The 26,475-nt window shown below is 44.2% G+C and overlaps 1 protein-coding gene across 1 annotated transcript in view; it reads right to left on the bottom strand.

Annotated features, from left to right (window-relative positions):
• Nucleotides 1-2,008: 2,008 nt before the first annotated feature.
• The window catches only part of LOC144828365 (uncharacterized), a 47,173-nt gene continuing 22,706 nt past the window's right edge, over nt 2,009-26,475 (bottom strand). The window contains exon 4 of the mRNA XM_078686479.1: nt 2,009-5,144. Coding sequence (XP_078542605.1) covers nt 2,989-3,807 — 819 coding nt within the window. The 5' untranslated portion in view covers nt 3,808-5,144 and the 3' untranslated portion in view covers nt 2,009-2,988. The remainder of the gene's footprint in view (nt 5,145-26,475) is intronic.

The following is a 26,475-nucleotide window of genomic DNA, read 5'->3' as shown; positions in this document are numbered from 1 at the left end:
TGAGAGCTGATTGAGCATTAGTAGACATGCAGGATTTGTACAGGGTTTAAACACAATGGGTCTGACCAGCTGTTTCTGAATCGGTTAATGGAGATAGGATGGACTGGGTTGGTTCAGGCTAATTACAATGGTTGTTAAAGGGGTTAAAATGGACCATATAGTCAGTATAGTGCTTATCATTGCACAGAAGGTGGTAACATCTTATATTCAGCTCTTCATATTGACTCCGCTACTTGATTTTACTATGAAGAAAGTGTCACACTTCAGCTAGTAGCTTGTCACTCATAACTACATAAAAAGGGCACACATAAGAAATATGTAAACTTGCCACCTATGCAGAAGCTGTGTAAATAAAGCAGGTGAACCTGCCTGCGGGATGACAGGGACACAGAATACTCCAGGATCAGCAGCGGCGCACTGAGGAGCTACATAATCAGCAGCAGAGCTCTGAGAATCTACAGGATCAGTAGCAGGGCACAAAGGACTGCTTCCATTTGCAGCCAGACATCGAAAAGCCCGTCAACACACAGCTAGCTCAACATACAGCAGCAGCACCTCCCTCGGGCCCGTCTCGTTCTCCCATGGGCCCTAGTGTCCTCTGCACCCCGGGGGCTGCTGCTGGGGCACTTGTTGCACCCCTCACTGCACAAGTACAATGGGCAGAGACAGTTTTATGGAGACAGGAACAGATGCATCAAGGAGCTCTGAACAGGCAGAAATAAATCATTTCAACTTACCCATTTGGACTTCAAATACATCGTGTTTTAAATTTTGATATTTTAACCTCAGTGGGGCACAAGAATGCCAGCTTTAGTATGAAGTTGATTTTTGCATACATGGCAACATTTTACAAGAGGAATGAGAGAGATTTTTTTAAAGTTGTCTGGATATTGTTTCCCCCTTTTGACTTCTATTAAAATAGAAGCAATTGAAATAGAGGCAATTTCAGACGACAGACAGCCAAAATAAGCCCTTTTCGGCTTCAAAACTAAGTCTTCCTCCATGGTGGCACAATAAGTGTTGCAGTCCATGAGGAACACTTAATGTATAGGCCCTGTGTACATCTGTTATTAAGGGGAACAATGGTCCTTAGCAGACTGAAGATTGAAAAATGAAAATACAATATAGGCCACAATAGGTTACTATATGAATCCACTGTCCAGTCGGACGTGGAGTTTTATTCAACAATAGTTAAGAATATAGTCAACAATTTCTGAAACAACGGTTTCTATGATAGGGTACAAGCCTGTACCCTATATAGGGAGAGAAGTGTGAAGAACAACAAAGATTGATCAAACAAAATAAATAAACATAAATACAGGCAAAAACTTTGAGCTGTGGTCACTCGCATGTATTATATTATGCAGCGAGTTTAACCAGAAAGAGAAATCACAAAAGTTAGGCACAATGGAAAACTGTGGTGCTATATACAAGTGTCTAGAGTGACCACAGCTCAAAGTTTTTGCCTGTATTTATGTTTATTTGTTTTGTTTGATCAATCTTTATTGTTCTTCACACTTCTCTCCCTATATAGGGTACAGGCTTGTGCCCTATCCAAGAAACCGTTGTTTCAGAAATTGTTGACTATATTCTTAACTATTGTTGAATAAAACTCCACGTCCGTCTGGACAGTGGATTCATAGTAACCTATTGTGGCATATATTGTATTTTCATTTTTCATTCTTCAGTCTGCTAAGGACGATTGTTCCCCTTAATAGAATTGTTAACCGTGGTCCCTAGCCAATTATCGGGTCCCTTGTCTTTTCTAAATAAACTGTGTACATCTGGTGTCATACATTAGGGTCCAATGTATCAGAAAACCTATGTCAATTGGAGATAGGCCAAATAAACAAATACTTTTAAGGGTCAGAGTACATGCAAAGAGGCCAGAAATGCAGGGTCCACAGGCACTACACAGTCATTACCCAGCACTAAATCCATTAATAGTAGCGCAAAAAGTGTAGGGGGGGGGGAAAGCCTGCACAAAAAAGTCTCTCGTACTTATCTAAATAATTAAGCATTGCCTTTGGCTTTTTACTGCATACAGCCAAACATTATAGCATTTCACCCACTCATAAAATAAAATAAGTCTTTAAAAAAACACAATGATACAGCATATTACATGTTACAGATCTTCATATGTCATTATGTTTTCTCATGAGAATTAGTTGTAAATATTTTCTCAAGTGAGTTGCATTGCATTGAAGCTTTAACATGGAATTTTGTCACAGAAATGTTTGAATCTTGCTTTGTTGTTCCAAATAACATGTTTTTGCACATTCATTTTCACAGATGTGTGTCTACATGTGTGCATTCAAATTCATGATATAAGTAGTATTTTAAAAAAAGGATAAACAGTTGTCATGGGGAGGGAATATTAAAAAGTGAGTGTATGGGGTAATGCGGACTTTAAAAAAGCTCTTGGTCTGACACCATGGCGATGATGATCTTTGCCTTCATACTTTCAACAATTACACACAATTATATTTCCCTGTCACGTGCCCCTGTTCAGGGCAAGATTGCAATGTTTATAATATGAAGAAATTGTCAAATAATAGAATACATCAGGTAAAAGAGGGGACTCTTATTGTATTTTGGATCTGACTTCTGGATTCGCTTTTGTATCCATTCTATCTCCCAAATGCTGATATCTTGCTTCACTAGTATTCCACATTCTAGACTATGACAATTCTACAATAAACAGATTCTCTGATTATTTTACAATGTCTGCTTTCTTGTCAAGATTTCTCCTGTTTGCCACCATGAATTGCCTTTAATGAGGGAATATGAGTGAAGTTTTCCCTAGATTCGTAACAATGAAAAGATTTCTCATCAGTACGGATTCTCTGACAGGGATTTGTTGTCAGTGAAGCTTTCCTCACATTCTCTGCATGGACACGGTTTCTCACCAGTGTGGGTTATTTATTGTCTTAAGAAAGCTTTCTTCTCTGTGAAGCCTCTCCCCCATTAAGTGCACCAATGCAGTTTCTAACCTGTATGGATTCTCTGATGCTTCAACAGTGAGATCTTCCGAGTGAACCTTTTTCCACATTCAGTACACAAATAGGGTTTCTCACCAGTATGGATTCTCTGATGCTTCAACAGTGAGATCTTCTGAGTGAACCTTTTTCCACATCCAGTACACAAATAGGGTTTCTCGCCAGTATGGATTCTATGATGATTCAACAAATTGTTTTTCTCAATAAAGCATTTCCAGCATTCTGTACACTGATAGGGTTTCTCACCAGTATGGATTCTCTGATGCTTCAACAATGTGCTCTTTTCAGTAAAGCATTTCCAGCATTCTGTACACTGATAGGGTTTCTCACCAGTATGGATTCTCTGATGCTTCAACAGGGTACCGTTCTCAGTAAAGCTTTTCCCGTGTTCTGTACACTGATAGGGTTTCTCACCAGTATGGATTCTCTGATGCTTCAACAATGAGCTCTTCACAGTAAAGCTTTTCCTGCATTCAGTACACTGATAGGGTTTCTCACCAGTATGGATTCTCTGATGCTTCAACAATGAGCTCTTCACAGTAAAGCTTTTCCTGCATTCAGTACACTGATAGGGTGTCTCACCAGTATGGATTTTCTGATGCTGAAGCAGCACACCCTTCACAGTAAAGCTTTTACCGCACTCTGTACACTGATAGGGTTTCTCACCAGTGTGGATTCTCTGATGCTTCAACAAACTGCTTTTCATAGTAAAGCTTTTCCAGCATTTGGTGCAATGATAGGGTTTCTCACCAGTGTGGATTATCGATGATTCAACCGCATGCCCTTCGAAGTAAAGATTTTCCTGCATTCTGTAAATTGAAAGGGTTTCTCGCCAGTGAAGATTATTTATGTTTCAACAAAGGGCTTTTCACAGTAAAGGTTTTCCTGTATTCTGTACACCGATAGGGTTTCTCACCAGTGTGGCATCTCTGATGCTTCAAAAATGTGCTCTTCTCAGGAAAGCTTTACCCACGTTCTGTACACTGATAGGGTTTCTTCCAATTATGAAGTCTCTGATGCACCAACAGTTTGCTCTTTGCAGTGAAGCGATTCTCACATTATATACACTGATAGGGATTATCAGCGGAATGGGTTGTCTGATGCATCATCAGTATGCCGTTCTCATTGAAGCAATTCCTACATTCTGTACAGTGATAGGGCTTCTAACCAGTATGGATACTCCGATGAATGTACTGTATGCTATATCAAATGAAGATTTTCTCACACTCAGTACACTGATAGGGTTACACACACATTATCTTATGCTTCACCAGTGTGCCCTGATCAGTTAATATTTTTCCATTTTCTGTACAGTCACATGGTTTCTAACCAGTATGGACTATATGACAACAGTGATTTCTTGTCATGGAAGTTTATCCCACATGCATTACACTGAAAGGGTTTCTCACCAGCACAGATTATCTGGTGCTTTACCAGTGCGCCATTCTCAGTGAAGCTAATCCCACATTCTTGACAATTATAGTGTTCATCACCTGTATAGACTCTCTGGTCTCTCAACAGCTTCTTTGGTTCAGTGGAGCTTTTCCCACATTCCGCACAGTGGTATGACCTATCCTCAGAAGGAACTATATAATGCCTGTGCAGTGAAGTACCCTCAGTTCAGGTTTATCCACATTCCATATACTGCTAGATATTCGGTCTGGTAAGCATTCTCTGATATTTCTACAGAGCTGTTCTGGGCGTCACGCTTTTCTCACACTCCTTACACTGGTATGGCTTATACTCAGGATATTCAGATTAACTGCTCTAATTTCGCATTAGAATTACAATTGTGGGAGTGCTGAGCGAAGCATTTCTCCCAATCTGCAATAGTTTTTTTCTCACTAGAACAGAACTTCTGAGGTACTTATCAGAGGTATAAATTCAGAACAAAGGTTTACTCCAAGAGATGATCTCTGGTGTGGATCTTTTAAACTGTCCATAAAGATGAGCTCTGCGTGAGCTTTTTCTCACATGAGGACTGTGTTTATCCCCTGAAAGTAAACCGTAGGGTGTGTTTCCAGGTCCACCCTCTAGCTGAGCGTTTTCTCACTCTAAACACCGATACAATGGATCATCTGGTGATGCTGCCAAGGGCTTTTCTGGTGCCGTGAGCTGCAGGTCTCTTCATCAGGTTCTTTGATTCTGTGAATGAGAAACAACTCTATGTCAGGGTGGGAATTCAATCAGGTATCTGCTTTGAAAGGGACTATAAAAGACAGAGAAACAGCTAGAGCATACATGTAAAGAACAGTTTTCTGATTGGAACTGGTCCAGTTGGAGCCTCTGCCTATCAGATCAGAACTGATCAGACTGTTCAGTTTTGAAAGAACGTGTGCCCCTAAAAATGACACTTAACTGGTTGCTTGCCCAGCTACAGCACCACTACTCCCAAGATTGACCAGTAACTGCTAGGACTAGTGGAGTGTGTGAACGGTCCCTGCAGTGATTCAGACTCCAAATACCAGATCACTGGAAGCACCACTGGAACGCCTCCAGGATCTTTACTGACTTTGTGAAGTAAACTTCCATAATGCAAGTAATACTGGATTCCTTCGCTGAATAAATTAGCAGTATTTCAAATCTAGGGACTTGTTTCATAAAATTGCAAACCCACACTGTCCTAAGGCAAGTTAGTTATCACCCATAAAGCAGCGATGTGATGACGTGCAATGCCATTTCAGAATTCCAGAGAAACTTTCTCTTCTTGAACTCATTGACTAACTGGGTAAGGAAGCATAAATCAACCAACAGAGAACAGACACAGACAATTGATCTCTGGTGGAATATATTCTATATTTATTAATCCACTACAAGTAAAAGACACATCAGTGAATTATAAATCATGCAAGCATACATGGGAGTACAAAGCCAAGAATGATTTATGATCCCAACACAGGCAGCCCTACCTCACAGAGCACATGTGGGATCCAAGACAGCCAAGGCCTGATACTGTGAGGAACGGTAGACAACATCCTTCTCTCACCAGAAAAGAATCCACGACCATGAGAGCCTCCCCAGCCTTGACAAGGCTCACACCCATCAGCAATCTTTTCCCACCATAGCACCATGCTGTTCCAGGGGAATAGGGGTTGGGGTAAGAGGTGCGATAAAGGTTCATGGGCATCTGGGTGGATGACACTTACATCACCCAGGAACAACTGAGCATGCTCACCATAGAGTTGACTGCTGGGCAATGAGTCACCTCACTAAGACTGAGCATGACCGGGAGTGTCTGATCACCTCCCTCCTGCATGGTCTAAATGCTGTTACCTTAGTAGTGAGAGGAATTTGAAAACTCAAAATAGAGACCTGGCCCTGAACACACAAACACAATCCCTAGACTAATCCAAGACAACCCTTCATGCATACATTTTCTACACAACCATTTTGCCACTAAGTCTCTCACTCTTTGTACAGACATTCCCCCAAAAATTATTTCCCATCTCTCTATGCATTCCACACATTCCAAGGAAGAAACATGGACATTCCAAAGTTGATAGTCCACAGAGAATATAGCACTTTCCAGAGATAACTCAGATCTACAACCACGTAGGGTATGATATGACATGTGCCCGAGGTGTAGGCACGGGGCAGAAATCATCAACTTCATCAGCCCACCAAGCAACACCATCAGCCTTGGCAGAGGAGTAGCGTGCTGCCAGGATGACGTCTGCCACTTTAACTGCAGATCAAGAGTGCTCGTATATTCTTGCTCAGTCTCAAACCATGAAGGTGGAGAAATGTTTTTCCAGGTTTTATTTCTTTAACCCACATCAGGCCTATTCTGACCTTGAGGCGCTTTATGATTCAATACAATTTAAAGTGAACACTAGATGTGCCAGTGATTTCAGAGGTAACTTGTTCTGTTAAAAGTGCTTATAGAGCGCACGTACACCAAACGGTTTCTTCACGCTAGGGGTCAAAGGAATCCTGCCGCTAGCTAATTCAGTTATAGTATCCAATAAATCACAAAGGAAGGGGCCCCTGGGTAGGATATGAGGCAGATCAGCAGGGGAAATAATCAAGGTAAGAGAAGAGGAAGAAAGATCTGCCCCGTGTTTAATCAGTAATAGGCTCTTCAAGAGTCCCGATTTTTTTTCTCCGGCCTATGGCTGAGAGGACATGTTCAGGATGTTCTCAGAGCACTATTCCCTAAATCCCTGTCTGAGCGAATGAATGAATTATGTATGTGAATGTCTGTTAGTGATTCATGAATGTGTTCGAGTTTGAATGCTGGAAGATTGGTTGTTGATGGGGTGTGTGTCTTTTATCTTATTGTATTGAAATGTATAAATAAATTAATATGCCTAGATGCACTTTAAAATATGAAGTAAATAAAAATAAAAATGACGTATTTTTTATAAACTTGAATGTGTTCTTGTTTGAATTTAATGTGGCACTAATACTTTGGTGAGCACTAAATGGACGACTTTTGAAAAAAATTGGGACTCTTGAAGAGCCTATTACTGATTAAACACGGGGCAGATCTTTCTTCGTCTTCTCTTACCTTAATTCAGTTATAGGCCTGGTGGACGTTTTTAAAAGTTTCCTGGATTGAGGGTAAATTGTAGTGGATCTGATATTTGTTGGAAGAGAATTCCAAAAGTGAGGGGCCAGGATGGCGAATCTTGATCCACCTAGTCTCTAGCTTTTGAAAGAAGGGGTAGCCAAGAGGTTAAGATGGGACAACCTAAGTTCCCGGTCTAGGAACATATCTTTGAACCCGGGTGGATACAAATTTCGGGCATGTGCCGTGGAGAGATTTAAAGAGGAGACATCCCATCTTGAATGGTCAGTGTTCTGCTACAGGGAGCCAGTGGATCTTCTTCATTTAAGGGGGTAATATGGTGCCATATCGGCTGACTATAGATCATTCTAGCAACCGGATTTTGTACCCATTGCAGTCTTCTTGTTAAACATACCGGGAGGCCTAAATAAAGTGAGTTTGAGTAGTCAATGTGGGAAATTACAAAAATTCGGATTCCAGGGGTTTGAAGGGCCCCCGACTAAGATCAGTTCTGTTTTATCGGAGTTCAATTTTAGGTGATTGCTGCTCATCCAATTACTTATGTGTCGCAAGGTTGTCTGAAAGTTGGTGATGGAAGAGGCAGACTTATCGATGGTAAAGATCAATTGAAGATGGTCTGCAGAGTTGAAAATACTCACCTTTCTTTCACCTAAGGACTGAATTATTGGAAAGAGGTATAATTTGAATAAGTGGGGAGACTGGGAAGATCCCTGCGGCACACCACATGTCAGTTTGACTTCAGAGGCAGTGAATTGGGAGAGCCGGACTGATTGAGAATTGTAATGTAAAAAGGGCGTGAGCCATTTAAGGGCCAGGCCCTGAATCCCTGACTCAGTCCACCAGGAATTCATGGTTGACCACGTCGAAGGCCGCCGAGAGGTCTAGAAGCACCAGGGCCTGATTAGTGCCCTTATCCGCTTCTTTCCTTAATTCGTCTAGTACAGTCAGAATAAGTGCCTGCGTAGAATGAGAAGGCCGAAAGCCCGCTTAATGGGAGTCAAGGAATTGTTTAGAAAACAGGGGTCTGCCCACGTTTTCTAAACAATTGGAACTATTTCAGACTCTTTAAAAGCTTTGGGAATCACAATCCGGATAAGCAAGTTGTTCAATAATGAGGGGTCAGGGCAGGTGAGAAAAGCTTCCCTCAAAATGTGCGGGGGGCTACTATCAGCTGGTGAGATTTAAATTTCATCAACAGGTCCAGAAAGGCTTCTCTGCTAATAGGGGGAGGGGGGGGGGGACTGGTGCAGGGAGAAAGTGTTCCTAAGAGCAGCTGGCTGAGTTTGAAGGGGGGGTGAGGGGGGGGGGGAGTATGGAGGGATACTGGTTTTTATGGTGATGATTTTATCAATAAAAAAGGTGTTCAGGGAATTACATAGTATCTGGGTACGAGCTAATTTGACCATGACTCTGTCCGGATTGGATAGCTCTGCAATAATTGCAAATATGTATTTGGATTTATTTGTTGAACTCTGAATTTTTTGGGAGAAATAGGTGGCCTTGGTTTGTAAGATAGTTTTTATACTGTCTAACTTGCACTTGGTAGATATCTTTTTTATCTGGAGAGTAGTTCCGTCTCCACATATATTCCGGTCTGTGTAGAGCTAATTTTTAAAGTTTTAGTTCTTCTGAGAACCATCTCTGAGCGCTGGGGCATCTAGCCATTATGACTTTGCGACGAGGGGTATAACTGTGGCTGGTGGCCACTATCCAGGATTTAATACTTTCTTCATGTTGTTTGACTAGGGACTGCTCAGTCGGCATTGTTGTTGCCAGAAGTTTACAATATGTGTTGATGTTAGTACGGTTCCAGTTTCTCACGATTAGACTCACCTTTTCTTGAGGTTTGGCTAAGTTCCAGTGTGAGACGATTTGAAAAAGAACATTGAATGAATACAGTGATTACAAAGGTACAATACAAGATCAGTATAGTGTATGCACTTGTCTGTGACCAATTAACATGTTTGTGTAAGTGAGAGGTACAGAAATGACTAACCAATCAGGGTCCTTAGCCAATTCTCAGTGATCCCTTATCTTCCTTCTAAGTAATATCCAGCCGCAATCTCATGTGGGGTTGGTGGCCCATCTATCAGTGATATCTCCTCTCTCATATGACCCATGGAAACACGTGAAAATCATCCCTCTTTTGAAACTACCCTCGCTTGACGCAGCTCAACCAGAAAACTATCGACCAATTTCTATCCTAGCGTTTCCAGTGTTTAGTGCTCCTCTGATGCTGCAGGGAGCTCAGAGGAGAACAGAGGCTTCAGGGGGATCAGAGGAGCACAGAGGCTGCATGGAGCTCCGTGAAGCACTGAGGCTGTGGGGAGCTCAGAGGCTGCATGGGGTTCACAGGACCAATGAGGTTCCAGGGGTTCAGAAGGCCGCTGAGGCTTTATGGAACTTAGAGGAGCATCGAAGCTGCATAGGATCTCAAAGGAGCACTGAAGCTGCAGAAGCTCAGAGGAGCAATGAGCAATTGAACTTTCGGGCTCTGGACGGAACCTTACAAGTACATCCACTCTACTCTTGAAACCACAAAGGTTCAAAAAGAAAAGATCTTTCAATCGTACTTTCACCGGTCTTGCTCCAAGAATCTGGAACTCCCTGCCTTCCAAGATCAGATGCGATCCTTCCACAGCATCTTTCAAGTAACTTGTCAAACGGCTACTCTTGTGTCATGTAGATAGGTTTTGCCTTCACACTGTGTTATGTTAGCATGAGCTTATTAGAAGTTTAAACGCCATTTTCCTTTTCTACAGCCTCTGCACACGGCACATTTTGTTATTAAAGCTTTTTGCCTAGTAGAATATTTTGCTTCACACGAGAATAATATGTTTGCTTATAATATCAGCCTTGCTTGGTAAACTATGTCTGTACACTGAGTGCCGAGGCCTTCAAGGTTATCTCAACACAGTGCTTGTTGTTCGGTTTGATCAGTGCACGGTCTAGACATAATATGCAGCTGTGGCCAACTCTGGGTTTTAGGCGGGATTAATAATGCACTGCACAGGGCATGAATACACACTTGGAGATTTGCATGCAGAGTTGGTGCAGGAGATGATGTGATCCTTTTCTGCTAAGACTAGAGGTATCGGCCCGCCCTTCTAAACCCAAAGAGACCTTCTATAGACATAATATACTAGCAAGGGAGGGTAAACTGAGGTTCTATTTAGACCTTTTCCTTTTAGCATTTTACATGCTTTCATACTTTGTATTTTATGGAATAGTAAATATGCTGTTAACCTTGTTCCTTATAATATGTTTGCTTGTATTAGCTAAGATACTGCGCTTGAGAACACTACATTAGAAATAAATATTTCAAACTTGCACGTGTCTTCATTTACTCCTCTTTCTGGACTGATATGTTGGTATAACGAAAGAGTGTTCATGTGTTCCACGTTACCTGAGGTGTACTACGTTCATGTTCTGGGTTGTCTAATCATTGGGGGTTTGTAAGAACCAATGAGAAAATAATTGCTAGTCTGGTAGGGGATTTTGGATACTAAGGTGAGTTTTGGCACACCCTAATTCACTGAGGTTCCAAGTCTCTATGCACAGTTCTGTGTAGGAGCAGATTCCCTGCGACATGGCGCCCAACCGTTGGTGGTCTTATTACATGACACTTGAGTAGTACTTCGGTCAGTCCTTAACACCTTCACTGTTGTTTCCGGAAGACAGTGGTGTTGGATAAACCTACCTATACTTACATAGGTCTTTTGAAGCTTGAATCTTTCAAATCGGTTTCCTTGAATTACTACCCAGTTGTGCTACATAGTTTTTATTGTACCTTTTTCTTTCTGCGTCACTATGGCCGGGGTGGACATTCCGCAACATAGTCACATTGCGGTGCGCAATCACATGCAGACTTATAATGTCCCCGTGGATGGCATGGCTGTAATTATGGTGGTGAGTGCAGAGGTGGCTTACCCTTACGACATTTTTTATTCGTGGGTGACCTTCCCGGCTGTGAATGCAAACTCTATTGTGTTCGACACGTACACTGCCACTGCCGTGCCTCAGGACTATACTCCATATCGGACACAGGAAATTCCGATTAATGCTTGGCTGCACAGAGTTTGGTTTAATGGCGCCCTACCCCACACTTTGGCAAATCTGAGATTAGGTCCCTTATCCATTCCAGGCGCTACTTGGCCTGTTTTGGTAGGATTTACACCTCATCTTCAACACAGGGCGTGTCCCCTTGCTGATATACGGCGACTACATGTAGTCGCAATTAGCGTGATTAGGTTGTTAGTGCAATACATTACTCGCAATCTCCCGGGCGGGGCCCCAGGTGTTGCGGCGCTTCCAGCCGGACAAGGCGGATTGAAGCTTAGTCCTGTGATGGTAAACGTTGTGATGGGCAAGCGCCCCCAGGATAAGGATGATTTTCTTTTCTGGCTTGCCGAGAAGTTTGACCAGCTGGAAGCAATATTTCCTAACACGACTCCTGGTGAGAAACACAGGATTCTGACAATTAGCTTGCCTAAGGACTTGATCCCAGAAGTTGGGGACTGTGAGTCATGGGGTAAGATCTTTGCGGCAGTGTATACGCGGTGCTTTGGCACTCCGTCAATGACTGTCCTTCCAACGGTCGTGAAGCGTGTTCAAGATGAGCACGGACCTGAGGCTGCGGTTCAATTGGGTATGCGCCTATGCGGCAGTTTTGACGTAGTTTCCGATCTCGTACTTGCAAATGTCAAGGGAGATGCAGGCAGTACCCGATGCAGATAAACCCGGTCAGTTACCAACAATTATTGTGGCGGCTTATAAGACCGTGGGCCGCAATAGTTTGAGAGTCAAGCCATTTTACACTAAGGAGAAAAAGCAACCCCAAGGGCAGAAATCAGAGACTGACGAACAGCCCAAGGCTAAAAAGCAAAATTGGCCGAAAAAACAGGGTAAACAACAACAACAACAGCAGAAACAGGAGTCTCGTCCTGCTTCTCCAGTCCCTGCTTCTACAGAACGTGTTTATGACTTGCGCGATTGCGTGACGATAAAATCACCTGAAAGTTTTCAGGTTTCTGAACAACGCTCTCCTTGTTCTTTTCAGGACTCATCGGCCTCATCGACCAGTGGTGGAGGAGGTGGCAGAGGTCGGGGTGACTAGCCGGGACGCGACCAGCCCTGCCCGAAAGACAGTAAAGGCAAGAAGGACGATTCAACACCAAAAGACCCCAGTTTCAGAAAAAGAAAGTTGCCGCTTTAACAGCTAGATATGCCACAGATAGTGAGAACGCAGCTTTAGAATCAGACATGGGCTCCGACCTTGCTGGACAGCGCGGCGGAGATTACCATAATTTGCGAGACCCTGCGTCCACTACAGAAGGTGACAGCGACTGACCGATATGTTGTTGTAGAGACAGCTGATACTAGAGTAGCTCTCCCTGATAGACTTTATAAAGTAGTCCTTTTAATTGAAGGTGACATACAACGTACCATAAAAGGGGTATTTTGGGAAAATCTTACGACTACCTATGACATTTTGTTAGCGGAGGCTGACTGGCCCCCACCTTTTGTGCTCGCAGCGCCGAAAGGGGAGGAGGTGATCCTCCCTAGTTTCGAGCACACAATCTCGAAAGAGCATGCGCTGCATTTTGCAGAAGAGCGGGCTAAGGCTCTAGCGCCAGCTTTGTACCGTACACATTGTGGGTGGGATAAATTATCCCCACACCAAGAGATTCCTCTGCGATCTATGCCACAGCCTCAACCTTAATATCCTATCCGACGTGAAGCTAAGGCTTCCGTCGCGGAAATCCTTGAACAATTGGAATATCAAGGTGTAATTGAAACTTGTGTGTCACCGATGAATAACCCTCTTTTTACTGTGACCAAGCCTGACGGCTCGTACCGTTTGGTATTGGATTACCGGCATTTAAACTTACATTGCCGTACCTGTGCAGTACAGAATATCCACGGTTCTGCTCTTGTGGATGGTCTTGTGCGTAAACGTTTTAAAACAACACTTGACATATCCAACGTTTTTTTTGCCCATAATTTGGACGGACTGAGTTCCCAGTGGACCAGTTTTACCTGTGGTGGCAAATGGGAAACATCCTAAACCACGATGATTGAACCACGACTCACCTGAACAACGAGGAGAGAATAACGAAGACTGATGAACAACGTCGGCCGGAACAACAAAAGGCTGAACAACGAAGTATAATGTATCCTGTATAATGTCACTCCTCTTAATTAAGGGAAGATTAGGCAGACCCTCCAGGATATCGCGATTTGCAAACAAATCGCGAAATCGGCACTTTTGTTAAAATGCCGCGATTTTTACAAAAGTGCCCGCGAAATCGGCTCTTTGGTCGCTGCATTTTTACAAAAGCTAATGCATGCCGTTATGCCGCTATATCCTGGGGGGTCTGATTAGGCCATAATCATTAAATAGAAACTCAATCACCGGGTACCACAGGTGCATTTGTCTCATCTGAATAGGTCTTTGCATATTGCTCCTAGGAGCCCCCTTCTGATGAAAAGTCCGACATCATGTCCTGTGGTCTTGAAAACAGCCCACACTTAATAAATGCATACACGGGCCTCAGTGTTAGGCGCTATGAACACTATTGAACAGTTACATTGTCATTTTGCCGGTGTTGTTCAGATGAACCTTTCAGAATGGATTTCCCTTCCTTCTGTGTTTCATTCCTTGGGTTTTATAGTTTGCTATTGCATTAATAAGGCTATGGGCGTGGGGAGTAAATATGCATCACGTTGGGCAGGCTGTGGATACAAATCATTGCAGATTTCAACGTCATATTCGGACAAAGGGGCGGGCGAGGCAACACAGATTTACAACCAAATTAGTTGCAAGAGCCGAGCCGACTCTCTGTCTGGGTTTTAAGTGCTCCTGCACTTCAACATTCCAAAGAGTGCATTTCTTTAGCAGATAGAAATGTTTCAACGTAGTACATCAGATGATATCACTGCATTGCGAGGGATTTATTAAACATGAACTTCAAAATGGTCATGCCCCCTGGCCTTAGCCATGACTGCATTGCCATTAGTGAATTAAAAGGCAAGTCAGTTGCCATGTGTACCATGTAGGTGGCCTTGATTCTTTCATGGAGCAACATTATAGTCTTTCAATCCGACACAAGATAGTACACACCTTGAACTCATGTATTTCAAAGCACTCTTAAATGCAATAAAGAAAATAGGAGGCACAGTGAAATAAAATATTTGTCTAGGATCACATCAGTTTGGTCAAGCAGGGAAGGCAGAAAAAGTTCTAGGTTTCCTGATTCCACATTGTGCCATTCAGACATTGAGTATTTCCTTTTCCTATTTTACATCAAAGGATAATGTTCTCATCTTGGAGTATTCATTTAGAGTGTGGGTGGTAGCTGAAAACATTTTAAAGTTCGGATCGTTTTGGGCTCGAGAACTCAAGAGGACCTCGAGCTCAGCCAGAGTGAGGCATCGGGCTCGAGCCTGACTCCCCCTATCAGTGGCTCGTCCACCTCTGGGTGGAGTGCAGCAAGAAGAAATGCTATCAAAGAAATAAGGGTCTGCAGATGTCAGGATAATCCCAATTACAGATGTCTGGATACTACAATTTGGAATTACAATGTACCCAGAGGTAGAAGTGGGCGGAATCTATGAGGAACAACAAAGCAGTTCCCCTACTTCTTTTTTTTTTGTTAAAACCAACCATTTCTGAGCCGTTACTGCCGACCTTGTGGTGCCTCTGGTTGAAAGGGAAGGGGCAAGGGGTCCTCTGTATTGTGAAGCCTAAAGAGAGACACACAGTGAAAGAAGAATCAAGATTTCTTGTCAGAGTGCCTGCTACCTGAAAGAAATGTAAATGTGCGCAACTGGTTAATAAGCAAATGTATAATCTGCTAAGGCACCAATCAGACCCTCCATGATATCGCGATTTCGCGATTTGCAAAAAAATCGCGAAATCGGCACTTTTATTATATCATATATCTTGTGATTCTCTCCAATTTAACATATTCTATGGTCATTGGTGGCACCCTATTTTGGAGATTGGAAGAAGCAATCACGGTGCCAGCTGACTGTCACAGCTCCCACTCCATAACAAAGCATTCTTGAGGCCCTACGTGTTCCAAAACGAGCCAGATTTGCACCAAAAAACTAATGTCTTTACAACTTCATTTTAAATGCAGCATCGGTTACGTTATGTGTATTTGTATAGCGCACAACTCTCCCGGAGGGTACCCTGAAGCTGAAGCAGTAGCTGTGTGGGCTGAACCAGGGTCAGTTCTAGTTTCTTGCAGAATTCTGAGGAGGCGGCTCTGATGTGCAGAGCAGGTTGTTCCAGGCTTTAGGAGCGAGGTAGGAGAAGGTACGACTTCAGGATCTGGTTCTGTGTATTTGGAGTGTGATTGCAAGTAGAAGTCCAGCTGAACTTAAGTGTTTGGTTGGAGTGTGAATTCCAGTATAGAGTGAGTTGCTGTAGTGCACAGTCGCTGGTCTTGAGGAAGAGCTGAGGGCTGAGGGCGCAAATGATTGTTGAGTGATGAACCTCCAAACTCCAGCATCTCCCCCTGAAGAAACTCCATGCCATTCTATCGCTGGGCAAACCTTCCAACATCATAAGCCGGACCAGTTTCTGCCGTCCTCCCGTGAATGATGCTGGTAGCTCCTGGTGGGATGACGGTCCTAGCCCCCCCCCCCCCCCCCATGCAACCCGGGACGCTTGTAACGCTGTTTTACAGCCCTGGGCTGCTGACGGGCAGTCTTTTGCTTTTCGAGGGAAACAAAGTGTCTACATTGTAAATAAACCAAATATACATAGCTTCATGTTGTTAAATGACTAAAAAAACTAAGATATCTGTGTTTGTTGTAGGAAAAATGGCCAAATATAATGCCGCAAAATTGCAGCTAAATTTCCATTTTTGTGCCGCTAAATTTCCATTTTTGTGCCGCTAAATTTGCTAATCCATGCCGCTATATCCTGGGGGGTCTGATTAAGGGGGGTGTGGGGGGCTCCCCCCAAAAAAAGGATACATTTTTTTTTTTTAATGGTATGCGTTGTCAAAGCATACTAACATAGAACATTTAGATAAAATGTTTTTTAAAAAGTGGTTCACCCAAGAAGTATTGCAAGTACAATAGTGCCATCTAATGGCCAATTCCTCCTTTAACATATCCAGTTTGGATCCCGAAGGCTGGTTGCTCTGGCATAGGAGTGCTGACACATGCCAGCATCGTTTTCTGGGTTTAGCTCATGGCTTTACACAGGTCAGGGTGGATCCCCGTTTTGAGAGTGGTCATTCTGTAACAACCTATTCTGTAGGCAAATTGGGTCAGAATTGGCTTAGACATTCTACCTTGGCGTCAGTGAAATTGCATTTATCTAAACTGACTGACGATGTTGATCTGAATGATTTTATAAAAGGCCCGGCTAAAGGTCAATCTAAAAGATGGATATATGCTGTTTATAACTAATTCTGGAAAACATCCCAGATTGAGGCGGCTACCCGCCTTAGAGATATAGATCAAGATAATTTAGAAAAAGTGCTAGCAGTTGTAGATAATAGCATAAACACACTTTCTTCCCGCATTTACACATTAGATAATATTGTGTCATCTGTTGTAGATATTGTGCAAGATGAAGTGTCTGTTTTGTATCAAGGCCACAATCAGTTGCATCTATTATGCAGTTTGCGTGGATATTGCAGGCCCTTAAGGCCAGAAAAGTGCCATGGCATTACATGAATACATCATCATTGTTTGCCCCGTTTAATTTGACTCACAAGCAGCGCTTACTGTCGATGAAAGATGCTTCTTTTTCTATGTTACACATTGAGAGGTTAGAGCCTTTACCGTTTTCTGTGGCAGAGGCCAATACTGCAACATGGCTTATTCACGGACTAATAACTCTCCTGTTCCCTCTGTTTGAGTTTAAGGGCTGTATGAAGTACTTTGCTGTTGGTAGATACAAGCCTCTTGGAAGTTCTTATCTCCATGAAGCTTGGTCGCTTCCTTTTACATATAGATGCCTTAGGGAGGGAAAGGAAGTTTATTTGAATGGTGAAGAATGCACTGAAACACCGGATCACTCATTAATGCACAGCTTTCCAAACTGTGTGGTGCGACACATTACTGTGTCGCGCCCCAGCCGTAGGTGTGTCGCGGGATGAGATAAAATTACTTCTGCCGGCAATCGGCAGAGTGGAGCTGCAGGGGCTCTTAGAAGGGGCCAAGCAACAACAAAGCCTCATTCACATGCACAAGGTCTTTAACAACCTGTGAAGTGCTCGGATGCGGCTGTGAGCGGGCCCGGCTGCCACACACGACGGGGGGGGGGGGGAGAGAAATGTCCGGGTTTTACAACAGCGTCAGAGTGTAAAATGTTTCACTCAATCTTACACTTACTAAGTGCGAGCCTGCCTCACCTTTCCTCCACACCACAGTAATTTATTTACAGATCAACTAAAATGGGTGAATGGAGATTCATGCTTCTTAGGGACATACTTTGATGATCCTCTGTTCACAGTAAGTAACGCCAGCAATCCTTTGACTGACTAGATTTTAGTGAGCCAGTGCAAGCTGTTAAACTTATTTAGTTTATGTATTACTGTATTTTACATCACCATATTTCTCGTCCCAATTGCATGAGATAATGCAGTTGTTGTGGAGTAGCGTAATCAAATAGCGCCACCTTCTGGAGGGTTGCAACTGATGTTTAGTTTTATCAAAGTATAATGAAATGACTACGTTTATCATCAACCTTTCGTGAAAATGTTGAGATGACATGAGATGAGGTGCAGTGTTTCCATTGTATCTACAGGCCTGGGTGGGCAAACACCAGCATAAGCAGCACTGGGTAGTGTTTGCTTATTTCCTTCTCTGGGCTGGGAATAGACTACATTCAGTGCTATGGTTCCTTTTGTGCAAGAAACAACCACTCCCTCACTCCACCAAACCTTTCTTTTATGAGTTGGGGTCACAGGTTTGCTTTTCACCCTGGTTCCTGCTGCTTCACGATCAAATTTCATGCTCCCCCACTTTGCAATGGGAAATGAATTTGATTTAAGTTTGTTTGTGGATGACTGCCTCCCATCTGGGACTGGATAAGTGAAAGGTCGCACTGCCACTGTTTGCAACATCGCACATCACTATCATATGTGGAAAAAGTAGCAAAATGTGTATTTTTTTTAGCACGAGTACAATGTTTTCACAGTACTACCTTCAGTCCACATCGTGTCTTTACATTAAGGGCCTTGTCCTACCAGTGGCTATCGCCTCTTCATGCCATGATAAAAGGCCATGTCTGCATACAGCACCCAAAAAAGCTTTATCCCGCTCAGGGCCTCGTCAGAGGAAAAAAATCTTCCTTGCAATTAGGAAACCCTTGCTCTTAACTGCATCGGGGGAGAAAGAGGGAGTGAGACAGAGAGGGAGGGAGTGAGACAGAGGGAGGGAGGGAGACAGAGAGGGAGGATGACAGAGAGAGAGAGAGAGAATGAGACAGAGGGAGACAGACAGGGAGAGAGACAAAGAGTGAAACAGAGAGAGTGAGACAGAGGGAGAGAGAGAGACAGTCCGAGGGAGTGAGCTAGAGAGGGAGTGAGCCAGAGAGGGAGTGAGCCAGAGAGGGAGGGAGACAGAGAGGGAGGGAGACAGAGAGGGAGGGAGACAGAGAGGGAGGGAGACAGTTGGAGGGAAAGGCCACCTCCGCCACTAATTCCCTCACTAGTACCCTTTAACAGTGCCCCTCAAGTCTCTGGGGCCGATTCACAGAACTAACTTAAGACAAAATCCTTAAACTTACTACTTTTGGTATTCACAGAAGTTAGGATTTTGTCTTAAGTTTGTCTTAAGACAAATTTAAGACAGACTTAAGACAAAATCCTAACTTAAGTCTGTCTTAAGTCGGTCTTAAGACAAAATCCTAACTTCTGTGAATACCAAAAGTAGTACGTTTAGGATTTTGTCTAAAGTTAGCTCTGTGAATCGGGACCTCTGTGTGTGGGGTGTGTGTGTGTGTGTGGGGTGTGTGTGTGTGGGGTGTGTGTGTGTGTGGGGCGGTGTGTGTGGGGGGTGGGTGTGTGTGTGGGGGGGGGGTGTGGTGGGGTGTGTGTGTGGGGGGTTAAGTGTTGGGTGTGTGGGGTAGTGATTGTGGGGTAGTGTCTGTGGGGTGGTCTGTGTGGGTTTGTGTGTGGGCTGGGGTGTTTGTGTGTGGGGTGTGGCGCCCGAACCCACCATAGGTGGTTCGGGCTCGCTCGCTGCGCTTCCTCGCGTTACCGTGTCCCTAAACAATTTTTCACAAAAGGGTGTGTCACCAACATGAAAAGTTTGGAAAGCTGTGCATTAATGTGTAGACATATCCAATTACACGGCTCCTGTAATCAGAACGAGCCTAATTTGGCCTGTATTTTTAAAGGTACCCTTATGCCTGAAATCATTCCCACATTCACATTACTTGCAAATGGGAGTTATTTACTTTTAAACAATGAAGATTGCTATGGGTTACTAAAAGGTATTGCTTATGTTGTTACCGTCAGTGAGCGTGTGGCTTGCTGCAAGAATGTAATGTATCCACCCCTGCATGGGAAACTGGATGTTTCCACCTGGCCTAAGATTCCGACCTTGAAAGCAGAGTTCAATAAGATGAGTCGCATAAGAGCTCTATTGACCCAAAAAGAAGTTGCCCTCACATCTGCTCGTGAAACATTTGTCCTTCACGTCGCTAACACCCGCACAGAGGTGCATGCCTTATTAAATACTAATTAGCCCTTGCATTTCGGTGAGTTAATTCACACAATCTTCAATGCATCCTCCACATCGGGGTTGGCTCATTTTTTTAAAGTTGTGAGCAGTGGCCTGGTGTCCTCCTTTCAAACAATTTTCGGGGTCTTTCCAGCATTCTTTCATTCTATTTTTTCCAGCCTGTTCGGTGGATTTCCATTATTACTGGCTATTGATGCTGGCGTACTATTGCTGTTTTGTTTGTTTCAAAATGGATGCACATCCTGTGTCACAAGACGAGCTGTCTCGGCTGGGGCTGCTTCGCGCCTGGATGCTTGAGTACTATGGAGCGCTGCCTCTTGCTACATTGAGTGCAGCTTATGGATTATCATTTCGATTTTCCTTCTTCACATGCGTCCAGCCTTTATTTCATTGCCTGAGTTGCAACTTTCAATGGGCCCTGGATTTGTGTCTCTGCAATACGGTGTCTCCAGATGCGGATTATAATCAGCTTATGAGCCCCTTAGTTGCTCATGAATTGCTTTGTTCTGATGGAGGGATTATAGCCTCTGCAGCGATGCATGGAATACTGGGTCGTTGGAATGTGTTCACAGCGGCGCAAGATTTTTTGGCTCACAGCTTTCTCGAAATCCCACTGAGTTGTCCTCTGATGGTGCTAGAGGCTCCGGTAACTGAAGAACATCTATGTTCTTTCCCTTTGTTAAATTGGATGGCCGAATTGTTTTCGGATGAGAACAATGACTTCCTATTGGAGGCTGTTGCTGCATATTTTGCTTATTCATTATTAGGATGAGTTAGCGTTGCAGTCTCGTTTCCTTGATCGACACCTTTCATTGGAAACTCATATTGGTTTTTTCCCCCAGTTTTTTTTTTTAAAAACATGACCTATTGACTTTATCAATGTCCGAGGGCTGAATTTTTTTCTCTTTTATTTCAAATTTTATTTTCTATTATCTCATTTTTTTTGAGGTTCCAAATTGGAGACTTGTGTTCGAACTATCGATCTTGAACTCTGCATTCCTAAATTTGTCCCTTTATTTGTTCTATCCGTGCTCAGGTCAAAGGGAGGGTGTCATGTAGATAGGTTTTGCCTTCACACTGTGTTATGTTAGCATGAGCTTCTTAGAAGTTTAAACGCCATTTTCCTTTTCTGCAGCCTCTGCACAAGGCACATTTTGTTATTAAAGCTTTTTGCCTAGTAAAATATTTTGCTTCACACAAGAATATTATGTTTGCTTATAATATCAGCCTTGCTTAGTAAGCTATGTCTGTACAGTGAGTGCCGAGGCTTTCAAGGTTATTTCAACACAGCGCTTGTTATTCGGTTTGATCAGCGCACGGTCTAGACATAATACATATGCAGCTGTGGCCAACTCTGGGTTTTAGGCGGGATTAATAATGCACTGCACAGGGCATGAATACACACTTGACGGAGATTCGCATGCAGAGAGTTGGTGCAGGAGATGATGTGATCCTTTTCTGCTAAGACCAGAGGTATGGGCCCGCCCTTCTAAACCCAAAGAGACCTTCTATAGATATAATATATTATATATTAGCAAGGAAGGGTAAACTGAGGTTCTATTTAGACCTTTTCCTTTTAGCATTTTACATGCTTTCACCCTTTGTATTTTATGGAATAGTAAATATGCTGTTAACCTTGTTCCTTATAATATGTTTGCTTGTATTAGCTAAGATACTGCGCTTGAGAACACCACATTAGAAATAAATATTTCAAACTTGCACGTGTCTTCATTTACTCCTCGTTCTGATATGTTGGTATAACGAAAGAGTGTTCATGTATTCCACGTTACCGGAGGTGTACTAAGTTCATGTTCTGGGTTGTCTAATCATTGGGGGTTAAGTTCATGTTCTGGGTTGTCTAATCATTGGGGGTTTGTAAGAACCAATGAGACACTGATTGCTAGTCTGGTAGGGGATTTTGGATACAAAGGTCAGTTTTGGCACACCCTAATTCACTGAGGTTCCAAGTCTCTATGCACAGTTCTGTTTAGGAGCAGAATCCCTGCGACACTTGAAAGAACTTTAACAGCATCACCTTGGTCTCATGCTCTTGTTTTCTTAATATTCTGATTCCTATTGTACTACATGGGTGCACTTTATTGTAGGCTGGTATGTAAAATTGTTCTGATACCTCCAACTCTTAACTGGTTCTGTTTCCCCCTTTGTTGTAACCTCACTTACTGACTCAGTTTGTTACCCTTGTTTTCGCCAATTCTGTTCAGCGCTCCGATACCCGTATGGGTCTTGTTCATGCTTTATCAAACTTTTCAAATAAATACAATTAATAAATGAGGCTGCAGGTAGCTCAGTTGAGCACTGAGAATGTAGAGGGCTGACAAACACTGAGGCTGCATGGAGCTCAGGGGAGCACCGAGGCTGCAGGGAGCTTAGGGGAGCACCCAGGCTGCAGGGAGCACAGAGTAGCACTGAGGCTGCAGGGAGCTTAGGGGAGCACCCAGGCTGCAGGGAGCTCAGGGGAGCACCGAGGCTGCAGGGACCTTAGGGGAGCACCCAGGCTGCAGGGAGCTCAGCGGAGCACACAGGCTGCATGGAGCTTAGGGGAGCACCCAGGCTGCATGGAGCTTAGGGGAGCACCCAGGCTGCATGGAGCTCAGAGGAGCACTGAGGCTGCAGGGAGCTCAGAGGAGCACTGAGGCTGCATGGAGCTCAGGGGGGCACCGAGGCTGCAGGGAGTTTAGGGGAGCACCAAGGCTGCAAGGAGCTTAGGGGAGCACCCAGGCTGCAGGGAGCTTAGGGGAGCACCGTGGTTGCAGGGAGCTTAGGGGAGCACCCAGGCTGCAGGGAGCTTAGGGGAGCACCGTGGTTGCAGGGAGCTTAGCGGAGCACCCAGGCTGCATGGAACTCAGAGGAGCACTGAGGCTGCAGGGAGCTTAGAGGAGCACTGAGGCTGCCGGGGTCCAAGAAGCACTGAAGGTGTAACACCTCAGAGGTGCATTGAGGCTGCAGGGATTCAGAGGAGCACCGGAGAGGGAAGGGTACTCGGAGGCAGCAACACAGACTGGTCAGAGGTGCACAAAGGCTACTCAGGTGCTCAGATGCAGCCCTCCCAAGTTCCACGCATGAGAGGTTAAACTAAGTAATTTTAGTGTTGTAGTCCACATCACTGCACTAAAATGCATAGACATGCATTACTTGCGCCTTGACTCCACTTGCGTGCTGCGAGGCACCGACAAGGACAGTGACCGACGGAGGAGAGGAACTGCATTATTAGCAGAGCAGCGAGTGCTATGAACTCTGTGCTACAGCTGAGACTCACTCTGCGTGCAGGCCTTAGTCTCTCTCTGAGTTTATATTACGAGAAAATAAAATGTGACACTACTAGTAGCCTGCAACTGAACCTTCACCACAGCACGCCATGGGCTGGGGTGTGGCTGACTGCATTGATTTAAGCGCAGACCCAGCCGCAGCTTACAAGGCCGTACCATGTCACTTGGTCTGCCAGTCACAAGATAATCATTCTATCCAGAGTGAATCATTACCCCAGGAGCAGAGCCCTTACATGAATCTGGGGGGTAGCTTCTTTCCCGTTGTTTTGCTGGCAACTGGTGCCACCACACCAGAGTAGTGTCACTGACCTTTACTGGCTAGTGTTCATGGGCAAATTAGTTTTGCTCTTTCATGATGTGGTGCCAGCTGCCAGGGAGGGGGGGTGGCACTCCTCAGGTCCATGTGGCATGGACCTCTGATGACAATGCACTAGTGTAGCCAGCTGCCTGCTAGACTGAGGAGGGTCGGCCTCTCGCTGCAATATTCACCTCCCCACCCTTTTCAATGTATACATCTGACCGCTGGCAAAAGTCCTCAAATCATATGGATTTGAGGGCATCTTATATGCAGATGACACAGCTGGTCATAACCATGGGACCCATGCTTGCAGACACCAAAATAAGATTTAGAAACTGCATGAATCATTTTGGCAGCTGGATGCCGACAAACTGCTTACCACTTAACGCAAATAAAACAGAGGTGGTATTACTTGGGAAAGCACATAAATTCTGGTCGAACGACTGGTGGCCAACAAGTCTCGGTCCAAGCCCCATCCCAAAAGCAACAGTAAGGAATCGAGGAATAATAGTAGACAACAAACTGTCCATGAAGGACCACGTAAACTATATAGCAGGCACCTGCTACGGCATCATGTGCACCCTATGAAACATATTCCAGTGGATTCCACTGTATTTAAGGAAATCCCTAGTCCAGGCACTCATAATGAGTCGCCGGGACTATGGAAACGCCCTAATGGCGTCCATGAATGAGTAGCTATGTACCCGGCTCCAGGTGGTACAAAACACCACAGGACAGTTTGTACTTTATCTTCCTCCACGTTCAATGTCCAGCCTCATCCTAAAAACCTACAGTAGCTACCAATAAGTAAACAAACAGGCTTCAAACTCATCTGCCTAACACACAAATCTTTAAATGGAAATGGGCCACAGTACTTACAAAGAAAACTTAATTGGCATAGGCCAATAAGGAGTCTCTGGTCAGGTGGGAAACATTTGTTGCTCCCCCACAGGGCCCGCACTGCCAGAAATGGCTGGAGCTCATTTTCTTACCTACCCCTCAATACTGGAACCTGCTCCCTACACACCACAGGTCATGCACCGACCACAGACTTTAAAAAAAGAAAGGCTAAAAACATGGATGTTCTAGTTCTAATCACTCTTACCACCACTGCCAATATCTGTTGGAACTCGCGCAGCAGCGCCATGAGACCCTTAAAGGGCGAGATACTCATTCTTACCAAGATCCAATTAACATAACATAACTGCAGAGCACCATCTGCTTTCCTCCAGCCCTGCCTGCTCGCTCGATGGAGATACCCTGGCTGTGCCTGGCAGTGGCACTTGTGACTCTTAATACAGGTGATCCTTAATAAACAGGACTTTATATAAAAGGCAGTGTTATTTATTTTTATACTACTTTTCTGCGTTTGGTCAATCTGTCACAGATCATTAAGGCACACACTTTAAAAGTCCTTTCTTATTATGTTTGTAGTTTAAGTATGCACTGAAAAGAGGAAAAATATCAGCTTTAGGCGATTTTCTTTATTTTTGTGCAGGCCGCTAAAAAAACAGCCATGTGGCACTCTGTGGTTCTAGTCGATGTACATGGGGCTAGAATGGTTTGAGCTGGTGTTTGAACGCAATGGGAAGGCCTGGCTGGTTCAGATTGGGAATGGAGCTACTGGAGGAGACTGGATAGGACCACGCTGGCTCTGATGGGTGTTAATGGGGCTAAAATGGACCGGGCACGGCCACACTGGTTCTGGTGGATGCAAGTGGGGCTAGCGTGGTTTTGACCTGCCTGGGCTGGCTCTAATGGGTGTAAACAGGGTGAGAGCGGATTGAGCATGAGGCAGACCTGCAGGATTTGTACAGGGTTTAAACACAATTGGTCTGGCCAGCTGTTTCTAAATCAGTTCATGGAGTTAGGATGGACTGGGTTGGTTCAGGCTAAATACAATGGTTGTTAAAGGGGTTAAAATGGAACATATAGTCGGTATAGTGCTTATCATTGCACAGAAGGTGGTAACGTCTCATATTCAGCTCTTCATATTGACTCCGCTACTTGATTTTACTATGAAGAAAGTGTCACACTTCAGCTAGTAGCTTGTCACTCATAACTACATAAAAAGGGCACCATAAGCAATATGTAAACTTGGCAGCTACGCAGAAGCTGTGTAAATAAAGCAGGTGAACCTGCCTGCAGGATGACTGAGACACAGGATACTCCAGGATCAGCAGCAGAGCACTGAGGAGCTACATAATCAGCAGCAGAGCTCTGAGAATCTACAGGATCAGCAGCAGAGCACTGAGGAGCTACAGAGTCAGCAGCAGAGCTCTGAGAATCTACAGGATCAGTAGCAGAGCACAGAGGACTGCTTCCATTTGCAGCCAGACATCGAAAAGGCAGTCAACACACAGCTAGCACAACATACAGCAGCAGCACCTCCCTCGGGCCCGTCTCATTCTCCCATGGGCCCCAGTGTCCTCTGCACCCCGGGGGGCCGCTGCTGGGGCACTTGTTGCACCCCTCACTGCACATGGACAATGGGCAGAGACAGTTTTATGGAGACAGGAACAGACGCATCAGGGAGCTTTAGTATGAGGTTGCATTTTGCGCACATGGCAACATTTTACAAGATGAATGAGAGAGATTTAAAAAAAAAGTTGTCTAGATAATGTTTCTCCCCTTTGACTTCTA

Source organism: Lissotriton helveticus, chromosome 4_1, assembly GCF_964261635.1.
Source record: "Lissotriton helveticus chromosome 4_1, aLisHel1.1, whole genome shotgun sequence".
NCBI lineage: Eukaryota > Metazoa > Chordata > Amphibia > Caudata > Salamandridae > Lissotriton > Lissotriton helveticus.
The sequence above is the reverse complement of the archived record's forward strand: the minus strand, read 5'-3'. Positions and strand labels throughout refer to the sequence as shown.